The sequence below is a fragment of the Pteronotus mesoamericanus genome, unplaced genomic scaffold (assembly GCF_021234165.1).
Source record: "Pteronotus mesoamericanus isolate MK-2021 breed Mesoamerican mustached bat unplaced genomic scaffold, CSHL_Meso_final contig_263, whole genome shotgun sequence".
NCBI classification, from domain to species: domain Eukaryota; kingdom Metazoa; phylum Chordata; class Mammalia; order Chiroptera; family Mormoopidae; genus Pteronotus; species Pteronotus mesoamericanus.
The window spans coordinates 10,110,554-10,130,449 of NW_026555112.1; the positions used below are offsets into that span (position 1 = coordinate 10,110,554).

At 35.5% G+C, this 19,896-nt stretch overlaps 1 protein-coding gene across 1 annotated transcript in view; it reads right to left on the reverse strand.

Annotated features, from left to right (window-relative positions):
• APAF1 (apoptotic peptidase activating factor 1) overlaps positions 1-19,896 on the reverse strand; it is an 83,801-nt gene that overhangs the window by 40,093 nt on the left and 23,812 nt on the right. Inside the window, exons 4-12 of the mRNA XM_054574661.1 lie at positions 19,684-19,881; positions 11,578-11,761; positions 9,323-9,435; positions 9,049-9,180; positions 7,616-7,854; positions 7,037-7,204; positions 6,220-6,351; positions 3,489-3,602; positions 2,869-3,053 (exon numbers count right to left, since the gene is read on the reverse strand). Coding sequence (XP_054430636.1) covers positions 2,869-3,053; positions 3,489-3,602; positions 6,220-6,351; positions 7,037-7,204; positions 7,616-7,854; positions 9,049-9,180; positions 9,323-9,435; positions 11,578-11,761; positions 19,684-19,881 — 1,465 coding nt within the window. The remainder of the gene's footprint in view (positions 1-2,868; positions 3,054-3,488; positions 3,603-6,219; positions 6,352-7,036; positions 7,205-7,615; positions 7,855-9,048; positions 9,181-9,322; positions 9,436-11,577; positions 11,762-19,683; positions 19,882-19,896) is intronic.

A 19,896-nucleotide genomic window follows, 5' to 3' on the forward strand; every position in this document is an offset into this window, starting at 1 on the left:
TCTTTAACTACAATTATTCAGATAGAGAAAAAACTAAAACAATGTTAATTTTCTGTGTATCTTAATCTACTGAATATTAGCAGTCCCACAGGTATAAATATTATATTGTTTTTCATGGGCTAAAGGGTAAAGGAACATAAAATATACTTAAAATGAGGAAAGTATTGAACAGTGTCAGAATTTCACTTTGAGTACAAGTAAATGTATTAGATGGTATCATGCTTAATTTAAGAGTCAAGGGTTAGGAGTCAGATAAACCTATAAAGCAACCTCACTTCTCCTACTTATTAGGTATGTAAACTTAAGCAAATGACTTAACCTAATAAGTTTTCTTTCCTTATATGTAAAATAGGATTTATAATATCTGCTTTAAACAGTGCCAGGCACATAAAGATGTCAATGTTGTTATTTTAAAAAAATTAACCACCCATAAGACAGGACAAAAGAAAAAGGAAACGCAATGGTAAATCAGACTTGGCCCTTGCCTGAAAAGTATTCCACTTTACTAGAGGTGATAAAATAAACAACTATAACATAAGAACTAGAGTGATGAAAACCTGAAAGAAAAACAAGTTTCTAGCAAAGGTGGGAGAATTAGATTAAGAAACTACTCTTTCTTTCCCCTTGATCTATCTACTCAATTCCCTAAACAAAACTCTGAAAGTAACCTATCAATGATGGACACATAGTAGATGCCCAAAATGTATTAAATAATAAATGAATTCATGAAAATATAATTTCTTTCAAAGTTGAAACTCAGTTAAGCTAATACCAATCTAAAACTTTTTTTTAAAAAAAGGCTTTCCAGTTCTGAAAAATAAAGCATTCTTTGAACAGGATTTGGTCAAACCCAGTTAAAAAAATACAGCTACAAATGACTAACTATTCTATGAAAGACCATCTTGGGTTAAAATGCAGTTGTGAAAAAACAGAAAAAAATGAACAGCATAAAAAAGTAAAAATAATGAGCAATATTTTATAAAAGAACTAAAACTATGCCTATTTGATTATCAAACCAAGTATTAAAATACTACTTCAGCCACTAATTAAATATGAATTCAATCTTCCACAAATTTCTAGAGAATACCAACTATATGGACCAGGCAATATGCAAAATGCTATTCTTACTAACAACAATCAGTATTTATTGAGCAAATCCTATGACCTCAGTACTGTTCTAAACACACTATGTATGTGCGCATGTTTGTATACACACTCACTCTCATTTAATCCTCACAACAATGTGATGAAATAGTACTACTAGGTGAGGGAAGTTGAATAACTTTCCCTAGTTATACACAACTAATAAATATCAGGACGGGGATTTAAGCCCAGCCAGCCTGTTATTTTAACCTCCAAACAACACTATACTTCAGAACACATGGACTACTATGGGACACAAGCAAGTAAACAGACAATCACCATAAAAGGAGACAATGCTATCATATGAAGTAAACAAATAGATCTAACCTAGCCTCAATGAGTTAGGGGGCTGCTTCCAGGGAGAGTAAAACCTCTTCCCAAGAAAGTGTTAGTGGTTAACTCTGGGAAGTGCAAAGGTGGGGTAAGCTGAGGAGTCTCTGACTTTTCATTTTACATTGCTCTAATATTGTCTGATTTTTTAAAAATCAGGAACATGGATCACTTTAAAATAAAAATAAAATAAACAAAAAAAGTAAATTTTAATTTTAAATAAGTTTTTTAAGGAACTCTTTCCTTGCTCTGACCAGTATGGCTCGGTTTGGTTGGGTTTCATCCCACAAAGTGAATGGTCCCCAGTTTGATTCTCAGTCGGGACACACGCTCGGGCTGTACTTGGTTTGTACGTTCGGTCCTGGTTGAGGCCCGTACGAGAGGCAACTAATCGATGTCTCTCTCTCACATCGATGTTTCTCTCCCTCTCTCTCCCTTTCCCTCTATCTAAAAGTAAATAAATAAAATCTTAAAAAAAAAAAAAAAAAAAAGAGTAGCATGGGGTGGAGGGGGGAGGGATGAAAAAAAGAAAAAAAAAAAAAAAAGAATAGCATGGCATATAGAAGGAACATGGAAAATAAAGCTACACTGACCCAGTGTTTAACTCTCTTTCAGTAAGCCACATGAGCTTAATCAAATTTCAACCTCTCTGTGCCTCAATTTGTAAAATAGGGCACATGCGGCAATTTGTGCCTCATGTGTAAAATAGGGGAAATAATATTTACCTTATAAGGTTGTTTTGAAGATAAAATGAGTAACGTGTCAGCCTATTGTACATAACAGGCATTAAAAAGATAATAGCTTAGCTTTTCTTTTATTAATTGGTAAGATTAAGGTTAAAGCAAAGTTGAATGGCCTCTTTTAGGAGTTAGAGGAATCAGAATTCAGGGGAATTTTAATGAGGGCCATGTGCAAGACAAAGTGCTACTTGCTTTATATCCAATATCTCATTTAATCTTCACAAAAACAGTACTTACCTCAAAGGACTGTTATCTCTATTTTATGTATGAGAAAGGAGAGGAAACTAACTTGTTCAAAATCACAAAACTGTTAGGTTTTAGAACTGAGTCTCAAATGCAGGTTTGTGGCTTCAATGCCTGCACTCTTCACTACTTACTGTATTACAGTAAGTAAAGCATTTGGTGTCAGTATTTAGCATGATCAGTTAAAATGCCATATAGGCAATCACCTATTTTCTATGGGCTCTTGGAACATGTATATTTCTCCCACGCTTACTTCTCTAAAACTTTTTGATAAGTAAGAATGCTTATTAAAAATTCCAGCCTTTTCCAAAGAACTGTAGTTAAACCTTCCTGGAGTGAACTTATTCACTACCTGAAAAAATAATGATACAGTTAGCACACTGCTCCCTTTGGTCTCTTCTAACCTACTTACATCCACTCCAGGTAAAGCATTCCATTATCGACCTCCTGCTTGGCCTGCAGCTTAGCTTGCTGATAAACTTCTGAAGTTTCCGGTTCACAGAGACCCAGCTGTACAATATTAGGAAACGGTTGTCGTCCAAGAAGATGTCCATTTAAAGATAAAAACTCCTGGAAATTCTCACATACTGCACAATCCTATGAACAAACTGAAATCTCTTAGAAACATAACCAGAGCCAAGATCTGACATTTTTCTGTTTCTGTGATCTTGCCACTTTAAAGGCTTAAATGAGATATTCTCTGTATGAGCTAAAAATGAACAACCATTTAGGTAACAAATATAGAGTGACCCTCTTCAAACTTTAAACATAGGATAAAAATCTCATTATCAAAGTACTACTTTATTAACACATTCCTTTAAAAAAAACTCAAACATTTTACTTCAACTTTCAAACCTCAATCCTATTCACATTCCCAGTAGGCTTGTAAATGAAATAATTAGAATAATCAAAGGTCAAAATAAGAAAATCATCTCTTTTCCTCTCCTTCTGCTCATCCCCACTATTAAACCTAGAAATGTCAAAAAAGCATGTCCCTTCACATGAAGATTTATTTTTCATGTGAATATATACCTTTTCATCCAGTATATGCCTGTATTCCACAAATTCATGAATTAGATGAGCAGGGCCTACGAGTTCTGTTTTTGCTTTAATCCAATCCAGGGAAAACATTAAAGCACGAAGTTCCTTTTAAAAAAGAAAAAAACAAATAAATAACATCAGGACTGTTAAAGAAATCAAAAAATTTTAAGTCTACCATCACTACTGAGAGACAGTTAGCAGGTATCTTAAATTTAAGGACAAAAAGGAAGCTACTGAAAAGGAAGATATAAATATTCCAAAGCAACAGAAAATGGACCTCACACCTAGGCTCAAAGTACATTTTAGTTGGATTAAAGACTTAAGTATATAAAATCAAACACTTCAAAAAATTCTAGAAGATACAAGTTAGTTCCCGAGGTGAGGGAAATGTTTGTAAACATGACGCCAAAGCAAAATACCAAAAAGAAAAATAGTGCTGGATGGTGTGACTCAGTGGATTCAGTAGAGGCCTGTGAACTGAAAGGTCTCTGGTTTGATTCCCAGTCAGGACACATGCCTGGGTTGCCAACCAGGTCTCCAGCTGTGGGCACTGGAGAGGCAACTAATCGATGTATCTCTCACACATGGTTGTTTCTTTCCCTCTCTTTCTCTCTTCCCCTCTCTAAAAATAAATAAGTAAAATCTTAAAAAAAAAAACAGAGAAAAGAACAATAGTGGTACATTTAACAACATAAAAACTCAAATCTTCAATGTAGTAGAAAATATAAATAAAATTTAAGACAAAAAAGAAATTAGGAAAAAAATTTATAACAGGTATGACAGATGGTAATATAATAAAAATGAATGATAATACTCATTATTAATTTTTATAGGAAATTCTTTAAAAAATAGGAAAAAGATATACACCCCAATATAAAAATAGACGAGAACCACAAAATAAAAAGTACAAATGGCCAAAAACCTCACCAGTAATCAAAGTAAACCAATAAGATTTACTATTATTTAATATCAGATTTTTAAAGACTAAAAAGAATGATAAGAATATTGGCTGGAATCAGAGAAAATGAACACTCTCATACACTATTGGTAGTGATATAAATCAAAGCAACCCTTCTAGAGGACAGTTTGACAATCTGTATTAAAATTCAAACTGTTCACACCATGTGACCCAGAAATTACACTTATAAATATGTGTCCTAAGAAAATAACCAGATGCATGTATTTAAGCAATCTAATTGTTCACGACCAACTGATAATCATAAAGTAGCTACATGATGAGAGAGTATACAACTTTAAAAATTATGTTGCTCTATATAAATTGACATAAAAAGATGACCATGAAATACCAGTAAGAGGAAAAAAAACAAGATATAAGACTCTATTTCTATTGTATTATGATCCTACTTTGGTTTTAAAGGACAAGTGTGTATATATGAACAACACGGTGATCTAGAAAAGTATCCACAAAAGCATTATCTGTTGCTAATTATGATCTTCATTTCCTTCTTTTAGTTTTTCTAAATTTTTCCAATGAAAATAAACCATTATCTTTAATTATCAGGAAAAAAAAGGCTTAAAAGTGAGAAGAAACTCAATCTTGCCACACTATCATATATATCAAAAGTTCGGGGTAGCGGGGTTTGTTTTGTTTTGTTTTTTAATGTATAGACCCATTAATTCCACTTCAAGGAATTTTCAAAGGAAATAATATAGGTGCAAAGATAACCAAGAATATTCATTACAGCATCATAAGGCCAAAAAGACTGAAAACAACCTAAATGTTCAACAATTACAGTTTGGTTAAGTAAATCTGGGCACTGATATTTATTGGAATACCTTCATTCCAATGTAGATTATTAAATATAAACTATATTATTAAACAGGTCATTTTACCAAGAAATAATGTACTAAGTACAGAAAAATTATTCAAAGTACATATAGTTTTCCAAAATTTTAACATTTCTAGTAGTTGGCAATTATGACTTCAAATATCATCTAGGTGTTAATAATTCCCAAATGTTATCTTTAGTCCATAATCTCCAGAAATATAGATTTATATATTTACCTACATGCTCAATATTTCCAGTTAAATGTTATAATATGTATATCAGACTTAATATACTCAAAATGAGTTCCTAACCTTCCTCCTGTCCCAAAAAAATACTTGTTCTACCCAAAGATATGGCAACTCTCTTATCATTCCACTGCACAAACTTGGAGTCATCTTTGACTCTTCTCCTATAATGCATATCAAATCCATCAGCAAATCATGCTTCTACTCCTATATCATCACTCTCCTTCTTCTTCCATGCTTTTTTCTTCTTCTGAGCATTTACTACCCCCTGACATAGTGTAAATTTATTTATCCACTGTCAGTCTCCCCCCGCAAAATGTTAAGCTCAATGACAGGAAGGACTTAGTGGCCTTTATGCATAGCCTCATAAGTAACACCACCAGTACGTTACAAGCACTCATTTGTTGAATGAATGAATATATTTTCCTACCTTCCCTTTCCTCTCTAAACTCAAAAGCAAACTCATACCACCTATAAAGAAAAGCTACCGGTAAGAAGAAAGCAAATTTTCAGGTGTTTCATTTACTGCAGTTACTAAGGTACCTTGTTAAATCACTGCAGGTAAAAATAGTAACAAAAACAAAAATACTTACATAGGCTATAATTTTTTTTTACTAATAAACATTTCTAAACAGGACTGAATAAAGGTTAGATAAAAGAAGATAATTTTTAAGTGGGTCATCTTACTTTGTGCATACTGGCACTGGCCATGTGATAGGCCAGATAATTGTACCAGTACATGCAGTCCTCCTGATCTATTGACAGAGTATGTGGCTGGTGATATCTCTGGAACTGAGTGATTATCTTCTTATGTAGATCCTGAAACCCAAATGATACATTTCAGAGGAGAGAAACAATTTCATAACCTAACATTACAGTAGCTGTAGCTTCCAGAGCTATTTAGAGAATCTCCCCACAAGATACTTATTCATTACAAAATGAAAAAAATAGCAACTTTACAGTAAAGATACTGCTAGATACCACTTTAACCAAGTGATCAACAGTAACACTGCTTATAATAAGATATATCAACACCCTGATATGATGCACCGTGAAGAAAACAACATTATTTCTGTGGTATTCTTACCGAAAATATATAACCTTGACCTAGTCAGGAGAAAGTATCAGGTAAACCCAAGCTAAGGGAGAGTGTACAAAATAATTAGCTCGGACTCCTGAAAAGTGACCATGAAAGATAGTGAAAGCTGAGGAATTTTCATAGAGTTGAGGAAACTAAGGAACCATGACAAGCATATGTAATACGGAACTCTGAATTGGATTTGGACCACAAAAAAAGGACACTAGTGGGAAAGCAGGCAAAAGTCAAAGTGTATAGATTAGTAACATTGTAGTTTTGTCAGATGCTGACACTGGGGGGAGGGGCTAGGTGAAGGGTATAGGCACAGAAACTATACCATTTTGCAACTTTCCTGTATCTAAAATTATTTCAAAATAAAGTTTTATATATTAAAAAAAGAAAGAGAACGTATAGAGGTGCAAGTACCTGAAGCTGGTTGCGGTTCTTCTCTGTAAGGAAATCTACTTGAAGATCATGCAAATAATAACAAAATGATTTTCCATTCCGATCACAGAATAAGAGAGACTTATTAACAAACTCCTGCAGTATGTCTTCGACTTCTTCAGTTTCCATGTCCCAGAGAACACACAACACCTAGGAATCATTTTAAGCATTTAATGTGCCACAAAATTACACTGACCAGGGTTGCAGACAAGGTGCTAGTACACAAAAAAACCGTATCTCAAAGCACTGAATAAGAATCTCTACTTCATAAGAAGAAGCTCAACCATTCCTCAAGATAAAAGAAAGAAAGAAAGAAATCGGATGCTTCTCCAGCTACACTAGAACCACTTAGAAACAGATAATTTATTCCCAGTTCAACACTGAACCCTTGAGACTGAGGCTGGAGACTGAGAGCAGTGAAACTTCTGGACCTTCCATCCCACCACCTCAGTCACGTGGGTCTTATCTTTCCAGTATCCTCTGTAACAATATTCTTGGTACTGCATCAAAGGTTACATGCCATAAATACCCAGGGATGAGGATTCTTGGTCCTTCTATTACCTTTGTAGGCACCTTAACATCCTTCTGAAAGATGGAAAGATCTGTGTAATAACCTTTCATATCTTCTTCGAGCATGTCAACACTTATAGACATGGCTTCATCCAAAGCCTCATAATCATAAGATGAAGATTTCCGTATCCTCTTAAACTGCTTATTCTGAAGTTGCCTGAGGTAGTATTCCCAGCGGTTGGGAAAATCGCGTAAAAGAGCACCAATTAAAGACACTACAAGAGGAGAACCTAAAAAAACAAACAAAGTCAATGTATTAATATTGTCTCATTTCAGAATTACTGCTAAGTTAAGAATCAATGTATTGCTGCATGGTACCCAAAGCCTTAACATTTTCATTTTAAGGAAATCATTAAAAATAAGAAATATTTCATTTAAGGAAAATCATCACAGAATTATTTAAAATAATGAAAAATCTTAAAGAATAACAAAAACTACTGGATTAATGTATATCACAATATTATGCCATTGGTAAATTTTTTTCAAAAGATATTTGATGACATGGGGAAATGCTCAAGACTTGTATAAAAAGGATAACATTTTAAATTATGTATACCACATCATAATCTCTATTTTTTCCGAAGTTTTATATGTCCTAAAAGACTGGAAGAAATAGTCTCATGATATTAATAATTATCAGATTATGAATAATTTCTATTATTTCTTTATAGTATGGATATGCATCAGCTTTATAATAAATATAAATCAAGCATTTTTTTCTAAGTTTAAGATTTTTTTAAAGACAATTAACTCAAAACCAAGTATCTTCTTGATGGCAGAAAGGAAAAAAAGAATGTGTTTCCATGCATTAACAACAATGGAAATAGTAATCTTAAGTGCTGATAGATTTGACCGCACAGAAGTTTAAATTTCTGTACTTCAAAAAGACTACAGACAAATGAAATTTAAAAGCAGACAAAAAACTGAGGAAAAATATATGAAAAAACATGAAAAAGGGCTAATAGCTTCAACAGCTCCATTAAAGATACTTATATCACAAAAGGAAAGTCAAGGATTTCTCAAAATGCAAAAATTCAATAAATCAATAAAAAGTTTAACTTCACTAGTGAAAAGTGCAAATTAAGAGGCCAAAACCAGCTTTTACTTATCAAATTAGAATACTACTTTTTTAAAATCCCAACCAAAAAATTTAAAATTCTTACTACATTTGTTGTTCTTGGACAGCAGAGGTCATGTCTTCATGCTAACGTATTGTGGCTGTTCATTAATATTATCTTTATGAATGAATGAATACCAAAATATCATTATACATTTAGGATATCAGAGAAAAACCTAAAATGCTGAATATTGTAGCAAAGTTTTTGGATGTTCATGTACTAAACTGGCATATTCATCAACTTAATTTATATCAGGGTAAATTAACATCTCTATAACCTACTCACACACAAAATAAATTACTATACCTTTGCATTCTTTTATAATACTATGAGCTTGTTCTGGCAAATCTGATTTCTTCATATTAACAAAAAGGGATAAAATTTCAAGTCCTTTTTCTTTTCCTAAGCCACTCTCCACAGAAACTACAAATTTAGGACCTGCAAAATCATAAGATATAATAAGTAATTCAGGCCACATATTTAAATGTAATTGAATTAAAACATAAAAGTACTAAAAACATATTTAAATGTAATTGAATTAAAACATAAAAGTACTAAAAAGTAAATTAATAATCCTTACCCATTACTGAATCTGTAACACTCTTGTCTCTGGTTGTAAGAAGAATCTGACACTGATTGTCAAAAGCTTTTAACACCCAAGGATCCCAAACGTCATCCAAGATCAAAAGAGACCTAATTAAAAGAATACATTGAGTCACAAATGACATTTATTTTAAGCTTCCTTTAAAAAAAGAGAATGCCACCACTGTTTTTTAAATTTCCTCTTTTCTCTGCTATATACATTTCACAATACAATGGCAGGCAAAAGGAGGTTTACAGTTGTTCTTTTGGAAAATAACACAATAATTAATAAATAATAATACAAGAATAAGCTTGCATACTCACAACTGTAAACCCTTTTTGCCCACCCTTGTATAGTGATCCAAAAAAGGAAAAAAAAATAAGCATTCCTCCCACCTGAAATCAATGTACATTAAAGTTAAAGGGCCTATAAAAAAGAGGGCTGTAAGTATTACCAATCAGCTACCTAGTGCCTATCCATGTAATGAGATCTTTTTTCCCAATTCAGTCATTAAGCACCAAAACCAAATGAGAACTGCGGTGAGGTTAGCATTAGATTGAATCACAGAACAATGATGATTTTTAACTCTTTTTTACCTACAAAAATATTCCGACCTAATAGAATGCACTAGCAAGTTTACTTTTCATTTGATACACTAGTGGGGTATTTTCCATCCAAGAAATCAGTTTATTCATAATGAAAAAAACCCTCTGTGCTAATTCTTGACTGGTCTCTCCAACAACTTTCTAAAACTCACCAGAACTGCCCTGGCTGGTGTGGATCAGTGGACTGAGGACCCACCTGCAAACCAAAGGGTCGCCAGTTCAATTCCCAGCCAGGGCACAAGTCTGGATTGCGGGCCAGGTCCCAGTAGGGGGCATACGAGAGGCAACCACACTTAGATGTTTCTCTCCCTCTCTTTCTCCTTTCCCCCTCATAAATAAAATCTTAAAAAAAAAAAACACCACCACAACAAGCGAGGAAAAAATACAGCTAAAAACCAGATTACATACTCCTGTAATTATGCCACACTACTTCTGAACACTACAAAAAAAGACTCTAGGCACATACACAGGTTGGAAAACTACAAAAGCACAAACCAAAAATGACTGGCATTATAAGCCATGTTCTGACACACCTGAGAGTGGTTACAGTATTTTCCTAAACAGTAATCACTTACGTTTTGCAAAGAAAGGAAGTAGAATTAGGGAGAAGTTACTGAGCAAGAAAAAGGAGAATGGTTAATGGTCTCAGTTCTATTTCCTCCAGGAAAGTGGATACCAGTGACTATCCAGCGGAAAGGGAGATGATGGAAGGGTTTGGTGGAGAAAAAAGCCAGAGAAAAGGGAGTTTCCCTCTATAGTGAGTACCCGACATAATCATCTAAAAGAGACTTTTTCCAAAAATTATTCCTCTCACTCAATATTCTGATAATCCCATTACCAACGGTCAGGTGCAGCAGTGCCATCATCTGCCCCTTGCCCGACTTACTGTCACACTCCCAAGGAATGCTTCAGTCACCATTGTACTTGCAGCACTGACCCAGGCCCAACACTCAATGCTACTTAAATGAGCAAGTGAAAAGAATGGCCACTAGATTATGGAAATCAAACTACTGACTGATCCACGACTATACCCTTAACACAAGCAGCCACTAAATTGCTGTCTCCCTTACGACTTAGTGAAAATTGTGAGACAGCTTGTAACAGTGCCTGGCACATAATTATATCGGTATTTGTTGAATGAATTAATGAAATAAACAAATAAAGCAAACTTGAAGTACATGGAAATAGAAGAGTTACATGTATACCCCAAAACTAATAGAAAACACAATAGAAGGATCCCATTAAATTAAAAAAAACTTACTGACTCAGTCCTTTACCAGTTGCCAACATTTATTGTCTCTTGTTCAATGTTAATCCATTAGAAATAATGGACTCAAAGTAACATCTTGCATTTTCTAGCAAAGACCACTCACCTACTTAAGAAATATTTCTTAAGAGTATGCAATGGTATATAAAAGATGATGTGGTAGGTAGGAGCCAAAGAAGAGAAAAGCCACAGTTTTAGGCCAGTGGAAGCCTTTTTTTTTTTTTTTTTTTTTTTTAAAGTACAAGAGAGAACAGCAGGAACAAAAAGGTTTGTTTTTATACCCTCTATTAAACAGTGAGAAAAGGGTATGATGCTCTCAAGGTGTCAGTAATTAAGACTCATTGGGATTTCATACCCCAACTAGATTCAGCCATCTGTACCTTGGATGTTTGCGCAGCATCAGAATACGGAGACGGTCTTTAGCCTCTTCAATATTAAGTGGAAGCCTCTGGGAGAAACTCTCATCCTGATCCAGCCGTGTACAAAGGTTCTGTAGTTTCATCAGAAGCCCAGATTTGTCCTGTTTCCCAACCGAAACCCAGTGCACACCCCCTGGGAAACAACCTGGTGAGGAAATAATAATACACTTAAGGTTTTTGAACAGGAGTCCTTCTTTCAAAGATTTTCCTAATAAAGCAGCAGATCTGTTTCAACCTTCAAACTCATCACATCTTCAACTTCTTTTGATTAAGGGTGTAAATGTTATGCCCTAGCTGGTGTGGCTCAGTGGATTGCGTGCCGGCCAGCGAACCAAAAGGTTGCCAGTTAAGATTCCCAGTCAGGGCACATACCTGGATTGCAGGCCAGGTCCCCAGTTGGGATCATGTGAAAGGCAACTGATCCATGTATCTCTCGCATATTGATGTTTCCCTCCCTCTCTTTCTCCTTCCCTTTCCCTCTTTCTAAAAATAAATAAATGAAATTTTTTTTTATTTTTACTTGTAGGTTATTACTGAGCTTTACAGCCTGAATCTAAGAAATTGAAGTTTGGAGTAAATATGATTTTTATCAGTAAAAATCTTACCAAACAAAATTTCATAATCTTTGTCCTATGTCATCAATCATCACTGTACAGTATAGTCTCTCAGCCTAAGCACTCTAGACATTTTGGCCCAGATAACTCATTGCTGTGAGAGACTGCTCTGTGCATTGCAGGATGTTTAACAGCCTCCCTGGCTTTTACCCACCAGATGCTAGGAGCATTCCTCCCCCTCATCTCCTGGTTATGATAATCAAAAGTGTCTCCAGACATTGCCAAATGTCAGCTGGAGGAGAGGGGTAAAAATCACCTCTGACTGAAAACCGCGAATGTCTAGAAACATGTAACTCACTCATTATGGTTCTTCTAGAGGAACTTAAAGAAGTTAGGTTCAAATCTGGCTCTACTGCTTACTAGTTATACAATCTTTGGCAAATCACTTAACCTCAGTCTCATCTATTATACTGAAATTTACTATTTATCCCACCTATTTTAGAGTTACTCTGAGAAATTAATGGTATCAAATATGTAAATTTGCTATGTTAACTGTAAAGGGGTGCAAGAGACTTCTCAGTGATAGGGCTCTGAGAGCACCTTACACATATTAAGTTTTGAACTTAAGATTAGGAAAATCTTAAGACACTACTTAATCAGCTCCCCATAGATAGAAAAAAATGTAAGAGGGGTCCCTATGTGTAAAATATGGTAGACAGTAACATTATATCAGTGGCATTAATCATAAAGATTTATAATATGTCATAATAAAATATAAGAAAAAGCAAAAAATAGATATAAGGATATATCCTTATATTATATTATATTATACCAAAAGGTAATTTATTTACAGGTATTCAGAGATAATGAAGTACAAAAAGAAATCACTATTTTAAAAACTTAGTCATCCCAAAGAATTATTTGTATATATGCACAAAGATTTATGACAGATTTTTTTTAGCACTATTCTAATAATTCTACACATTAATCTACATTTAATCCCCACAGTAGTCTATCAAGCAGACACTATTACTATCCCCCACTTTACAGACGAGGAAACTGAGGTATAGAAAAGTTGAGTAATTTTTCTAAGGTTATACAGCTAATAAAGCAGAGATGAGATTTCAAAACCCCAGCCTCAACACTCAACTTCTAAACTGTTCTTCTGCCACAAGGATCTTCATGGCAGCACTGTGTGCAACAGGAAACAGCTGGAGAGCGCCAGCAATGTCCATCTGAACTGCCTCTTCCCCTACAAGTTTCCAAAGCCTGAGGCAGGCTCAACTGAGGAAGGATAGAACCTCATATATAAAGTTTAGAGTATTAAATAGGACTTGACATTTTAATTATTGAAATGAAACTTTTTAAAATTGTTTATTGATTTTAGAGAAAGAGAAAGGGAGCGAGACGGAGAGGGAGAAACATCAATTTGTTGTTCCATTTATTTATGCATTCATTGGTTGCTTCTTGTATTTGCCCTGACCAGGACTGAACCCACAACCTTGGTGTACTGGGACAACACTCTAACCAACTGAGCTACCTGGCCTGGTCAAAATGAAATTTTTTTAAAAATTTGCAGTGACCTGGGGACACTAAACCTGTACAAGGTCAAAGAATCTGTCCCAAAGAAGAGTTTTAAATAGGCAATGAGGGAAAAGAGTAAAGCTGTTTTCTGATTATACCCAATAAACCTTGATGCAATAGTTACATATCCACTAAATAAACCCAGTAAAACTACCAAGGTTTATAATCATGAATTTAAATTGAAACTCAGTTGGGTGATTGCCCCAGCAAAAAAGAAGCAATTAACAACCTGGATGAGCAACAGAGACTAAGAATGAATACTTACTCCATCTTCTAACATAAAGAAGGAGTCAACCTTCACCCAAGATAAGGAGAGAACCTAAGAGCCAAGAGTATGTGCTAAGGAGCAACCAAATGATCGGCAATAAAAATCTAGACCCAAGCCTAGGAGGAGACTGATAAGATAAATAGTAAGGATATTATGGAATCAATGGATATTTCTTGATAGGTCAGAAAACTGTACTAGTGAACCTTAAGAACAGAGTAAGTAGAAGCAGGCAAAGAGTAGAATAGAATGTTCATATCAAAAGTGGTATCCCTTTGGTAATTCAAAGGATCAGAGTTCAGGCCAGGGTTCAGGAAAGCATATGGCTAAAGGGTAGTGAAGAAAATGTTACTAAAGATAAAGAAGTCAAGGAAGTGGGAGGCCAAGATTTTGGATGACTCATCCACTGAGATATTAAAATCACCGAGTATGCCCCAAAAAAGAAGGGCTTACATTTACTATTAAGAACTCCAGCCCAAGCTGGTGTGGCTCAATGGATTGAGCACCACCAACCTGTGAACCAAAGGTCACTGGTTCAATTCCCAGTTCAGGGTACATGCTTGGGTTGCAGGCTAGGGCCCCAGCTGCGGGCATGTGAGGGGCAACCAATCAATGTTTCTCTCCCTCTTTTCTCCATCCCTTCCCCTCTCTCTAAAAGTAAATAAAAGAAAGTAAAAATAAAAAAGAAAAAGAAAAAAAAAGAAATGAACTCTGCCCTTCTACATTAAAAATAAATTTTTTAAAAAAGAACTCCAGTCATCAATGAATGAGAGGACACAACTGGGAAAGACTGAAGAAATGAGCTTCAAAGGACAAAGAATTTAGCTGAAGAAAGAGTATTAATAGTTTGAATGAGGCAACACAGAGCAAGAATAACATCTTCCCATTTCCTGGTGATGAAGTATGTGGGATATAAATGAAAAAGAGTTGCCACACCAGTGAAGAAGGCTATGGAAAAGGTGGTATCCTCAGGGAACTGCCCAGTTCCAGTAAGACAAAAAGGTAAACATTCTAAGAAGGGGTTGATGACAGGGGAGTTTCCTGGTCACAGAGGAGGAAGTCTGCAGGGTATGGCAGAAGAGTTGGGAACGAGGGGAGGAGACCTAGATCAGAATTTGGCAATGTACTGAGTAGTAACTGCATGAGAAAATCTAAAAAACAGCGCATGACCAAGAGACAGAGGACTCTGTGATAACTGAGGTAAAGATGGCGCTACGAAGCACAGGTTGATTATCAGTGCAAAGGTCTAAGAAGGTAGACAAGTCCTACGCTTTACTCCTGAAAGCTTCCAGAAGTTCCTTTAGGCTTCCTTCCGTGTGAGTCAACAGTTACAAAGCAGTAAATCCTTGATTTCTGTTTCACTTTCTGGCTCCACCTAGTGGTGTAGCTATGCTCTATGGGTGTAACGTTTGTAAATACACAGGAAAAAGTTTGGAACAATTCACTCTAAACTGTTAACCATGATTATCTGTGGTGAAGAATTTAGAAAAAGGGGAGAAGGGCAAGTGAGAAGAATTTTATTTTCTTTTTAAATGAAAATATTATAACTGTAATATTTAAACAAAGTTTTAAACTACTTTTTGCTCCTAGGGTTTGTTTTTTTTTTTAATTTGTGCTATTTTTAAAAAATTTTTTAATCATTCCAGGATTAAAGACAAGGAAAAGAAAGTATCCTGACATAGCTATCTAGTAAATTCTTTAGATTTAAATTTAAGTACCTGTTACCTACATAAAGTCTTTCTCTCCTAAGTTTAAAACTAATAAATGAGAGCGTTATAAATATAAGCAAAAAAGTAAGTAAAACACTAACAGCTTTCAAAATAAAGACAGACCAAATAACTTACTGATCTGCAAAAATCCTGCTATCACAAAATGACAATAAATACTGAAGCATGAATTCCATATTTCAGAAGGAATCTAAACATTTTGACTATGAGCACAAGAGGGAGCAATTTAGCCTTGGATGATTTCTATAATTCATTCAGAAAAACTTAATCAGGAAAAAAAAACTGCCTTTATTCAGAGAAAATTAACCCTATCCTACTTTCACACACGGTTTATCCTGGTAACAATTAATAATCTAATGGCATCAAGGAAACTGTGGGAAGAACAGAAGCAAATAGACAGACTCTGGAGAAAGTTTCCATTTTTTAAAACCTCAGGGAGGCTGGAGAATGTACTCAATCCCCAATGACCAATGATTTGATCAATCATGACTACGTAATGAGGCCTCCATAAAATCTCATAAGAGTGGGGTTCGGAGAGCTTCTGGGCTGGCGAACACAAGGAGCCTTGGGGAGAGTAGCTTACCCACAGAAGCTGTGGAAGCTTCGCACCTTTCCCACGTGTTTTGTCATTATGCATCACTTTCATCTGGCTATTCCTGAGTTATATCCTTTTATAATAAACCAGTGATCTAGTAAGTAAAATGTTTTCCTGAGTTTTGTGAGCAGCTGTAGCAAATTAATCAAACCCAAGAAGAGGCAACCTCTGGTCAGAAGCACAGGTAACGATCTGGAATTGTGACTGTCATCTAAAGGGGGGAGGGGTAGGGGGCAGTCTGTGAGACTGAACTCATAACTAGTGGGATCTGACGCTACCTCCAGACACTGTTGGAATGCAGTTTAAATTGTAGGACACCGAGCTGGTGTTAAAGAATTGCTGGATGTGTAGAAAATTCACACGTGGTGTCAGAAATGTAGTGTTGCAGTTGTGTAGAGGAAACACACAGGAGGAATGTTTTTCCCTAGAGGAGGGGAAGGGATATGAGAATGGAAATTTTTTTAAAGAAAATACACACAGTAAGAAGCTAAGACTTATACAGATCTAATATGGCAAGGACTGTGAACTAAAAAATATGATTAACTCAATCCTCTGTACTTAAGAGCTCACAAAAGCATATGAGGAATATGAATTACACTCACTATGCACCAGAAAATTGCTACAATCTCCGACATTTTCTCAAAACAAAATAGTTAAAATCTATTCCAAGAACACAATTTATACAGTATGATTCCTGGGCAATTAATTCCATAAGTTGTTGGTCAATTTTAACCCCTAAAATTAAAAATTCACCCTAATAACCCTGGTCAGTGTGGCTCATTTGGTTGGGCAACATCCCACAAAGCAGAAGGTTGCTGGTTCTATTCCCATTCTGGGCACATGCCTAGGCTGCAGGTTCGGTTCCTGGTCAGAGCACATATGAGAAGCAATGGATTAATGTTTCTCTCTCATATCGATGTTTCTCTCCCTCTCTTTCTCCCTCCCTTCTCCTCTAAAAAAATTTTTAAAAATAAAATAATTACCCCAATAATCGAGTAATTTAAACTGGGTTGAGTGGCACACTTTTTACCCTATAAATTAGTACATTATTGTGTATTTTTATTAAAAACTCATCATAATATTGAAAGAAAAAACCTATTTCTTTATACTAAAGGGACTTAAACCAATTTTACCGTGAAATATCTTTGGTGATCAACTTTGCAGTAAAGGTCAAAATCAATCAATCAATCAATCAATCAATCCTTAGCCCTGAGATCTGCATAGAGCTGAGTCTGAGGAAAATTCTCTCTAATAATAGAGTAGGGGAAATCAGGCTTTAGAACTTGGGCATCTTCCAACAAGAGTAAGACCAATACTGCTGACAAAGGCTTGAAGTACAAATCAAGCCTTGTGTATACAACAGATATGCCCTAGCCTCCACCTTTACAAATCTCTTAAAAGTTTAATATTTATTCCATTCATTCTATTATCTCATCATAAAGGGTCTTAATAGCTAATTATGTATTATAAAGAAAAAAGTTATTAACAACTCAAAATCAGGAACTGTCCTTAAAATTACCCTAGAACTCACTAATGAATAGAGGAATCCAAAGACTGAGGGAGCTATACAGCTATTCCTGACAAATACCCTGAGAACTTATCAGACTCATTAAGGTCAAGAGTACACCTGCCAAATGCCCTAAATCCTCTTCTGTACAGTATGCCCTTCCCCATTCCAATCACTACCCATTACCCTCCCCACCTACTCTAGACTCCCATCCCTACCTAGTCTGCCTGGCAAACTTCTATTCTTCCTCCAAACTAGAGCTAAAATGTCATCTCATTTAGTTCTAGCCAGTATGGCTCAGTTGCCTGGAGCACCATCCCATAACCTAAAGGATGCGGGTTTGATTCCTGGTCCAGGGCACACACCTAGGTTGCAGTTCAATCCCCAGTCCTGGTATGAATGATTGCAGGTCTAGGGGATTGTGGGGGACAACCAATAGATGCTTCTCTCTCACACTGATGTTTCTCTCTCCCATCCTCCTTCTACAAGCTCTGAAAAAATGTCTTCAGGCAACGATAGAAAAAGTTTTTTTAAATCCTCTCATTTAGGAAACCTATCCTGTCCATCCTCTTTCCCTGGAGAGATATCATTTCATTCCTTCATTCTAACTTTGTACTTTATACTTGTTTCTACTGTTCAATTTATCTCATATATCATAATTTGTTTACATATCTATCTCCCCTACTAGAATGTAAGTGAATTCCTTAGGTGTACAAGCTGTGCCTTCTTTTTGGATCTCCAGTGCCCAAGGCGGTTCTGAGCACCTCAAGAAACTCTCAAATATTTACCAAATACATGAATACCTGAAACAAGAAAAGTCAATTACCAGATATTGAATGTATCTGTAAAACCTACCTACAAAAACGAATCAGTTGCTATAGCCAGCTCCCAACTTTACTTTTTCTTGGGGCTTACCATAAAATAGACAAGTTACTAAAGATTTTTATTTTTAAAGACCAGCAACCAATAAAATTAATTACAGAAATGAAATTCATGGAACTGAGTTTCCAAGAATCTCCTTCCCCACAGCACTCTATACCAAAACAGACATGCAACTGTCAGGAATGTATAAGTCCAGTACTGCCTAAAAGGCAGGGATATAGCCTTTCAAGATATTTTTTCAACTCTACAGTTCCTTCAATTATTAAGATACAAGGGAACTAGTTTCATTCCAGTAATAATAAGTACCATCTGATAATATATGAATTTAATGGCCTGGGTAGCCAACCCTCTTTGTGACAGGCTAGGTTGAAAATAAACTTCAAATTTCATCATACTACGGTAGGCCAAATAATAGCCCCTCAAAGATGTCTAGATCTCATTCCACAGAACTGTAAATGTTACCTTCCATGGCAAAAGGGGCTTTGGAGATGCAATTAAATTAAGGATTTTGAGATAAGATTATCCCAGATTATCCTGGTGGTAATATAATCACTAGGGCCTTTATAGGAGGGAGGCAAGAAGGTTAGAGTCAGAAAAAGAGATGTGACAAGAGAGGCAAAGATCAGAGAGAAAGAGAAAGACGTGCAAATGCTATGCACTGCCAGCTTTGAAAATGGAGGAAGGGACCATGAGCCAAGGAATTCAGGCCACCTCTAGAAGCTACAAGGAAAAGAACTCTCCCTGGAGCCTCCAGAAGAAACTCAGTCCTGCTGAAGCCCAGATTTTAACCAAGATTAATTTTGAATTTCTGACCTGCAAAATGATTAAGATAATAAATTTGTGTTATTATAAGCCACCAAAGTTTTGGTAACTTATTATAACAGCAATAGGAAACTAATACAATGACTAAAGAATATCTCCTTAGCCAGCAACATACGGTAGTCAAAACTTACCTTCTAAGAAGGCATGATCTCTAACAGCTTCTGCAGCTAATACAGACTTCCCACAACCTGCCATTCCATATACAGTGACCCATCCTGGTTCACCGTTCAGTTTGAAGAGCTTCTGCTGAATTGCATTCACCAGCTTCTTTCTAGTAACAAAAACAACTGGCCTCTGCGGTACTCCTCCTTCACACAGGACTGTTCTTACTGAAATCCAAAACA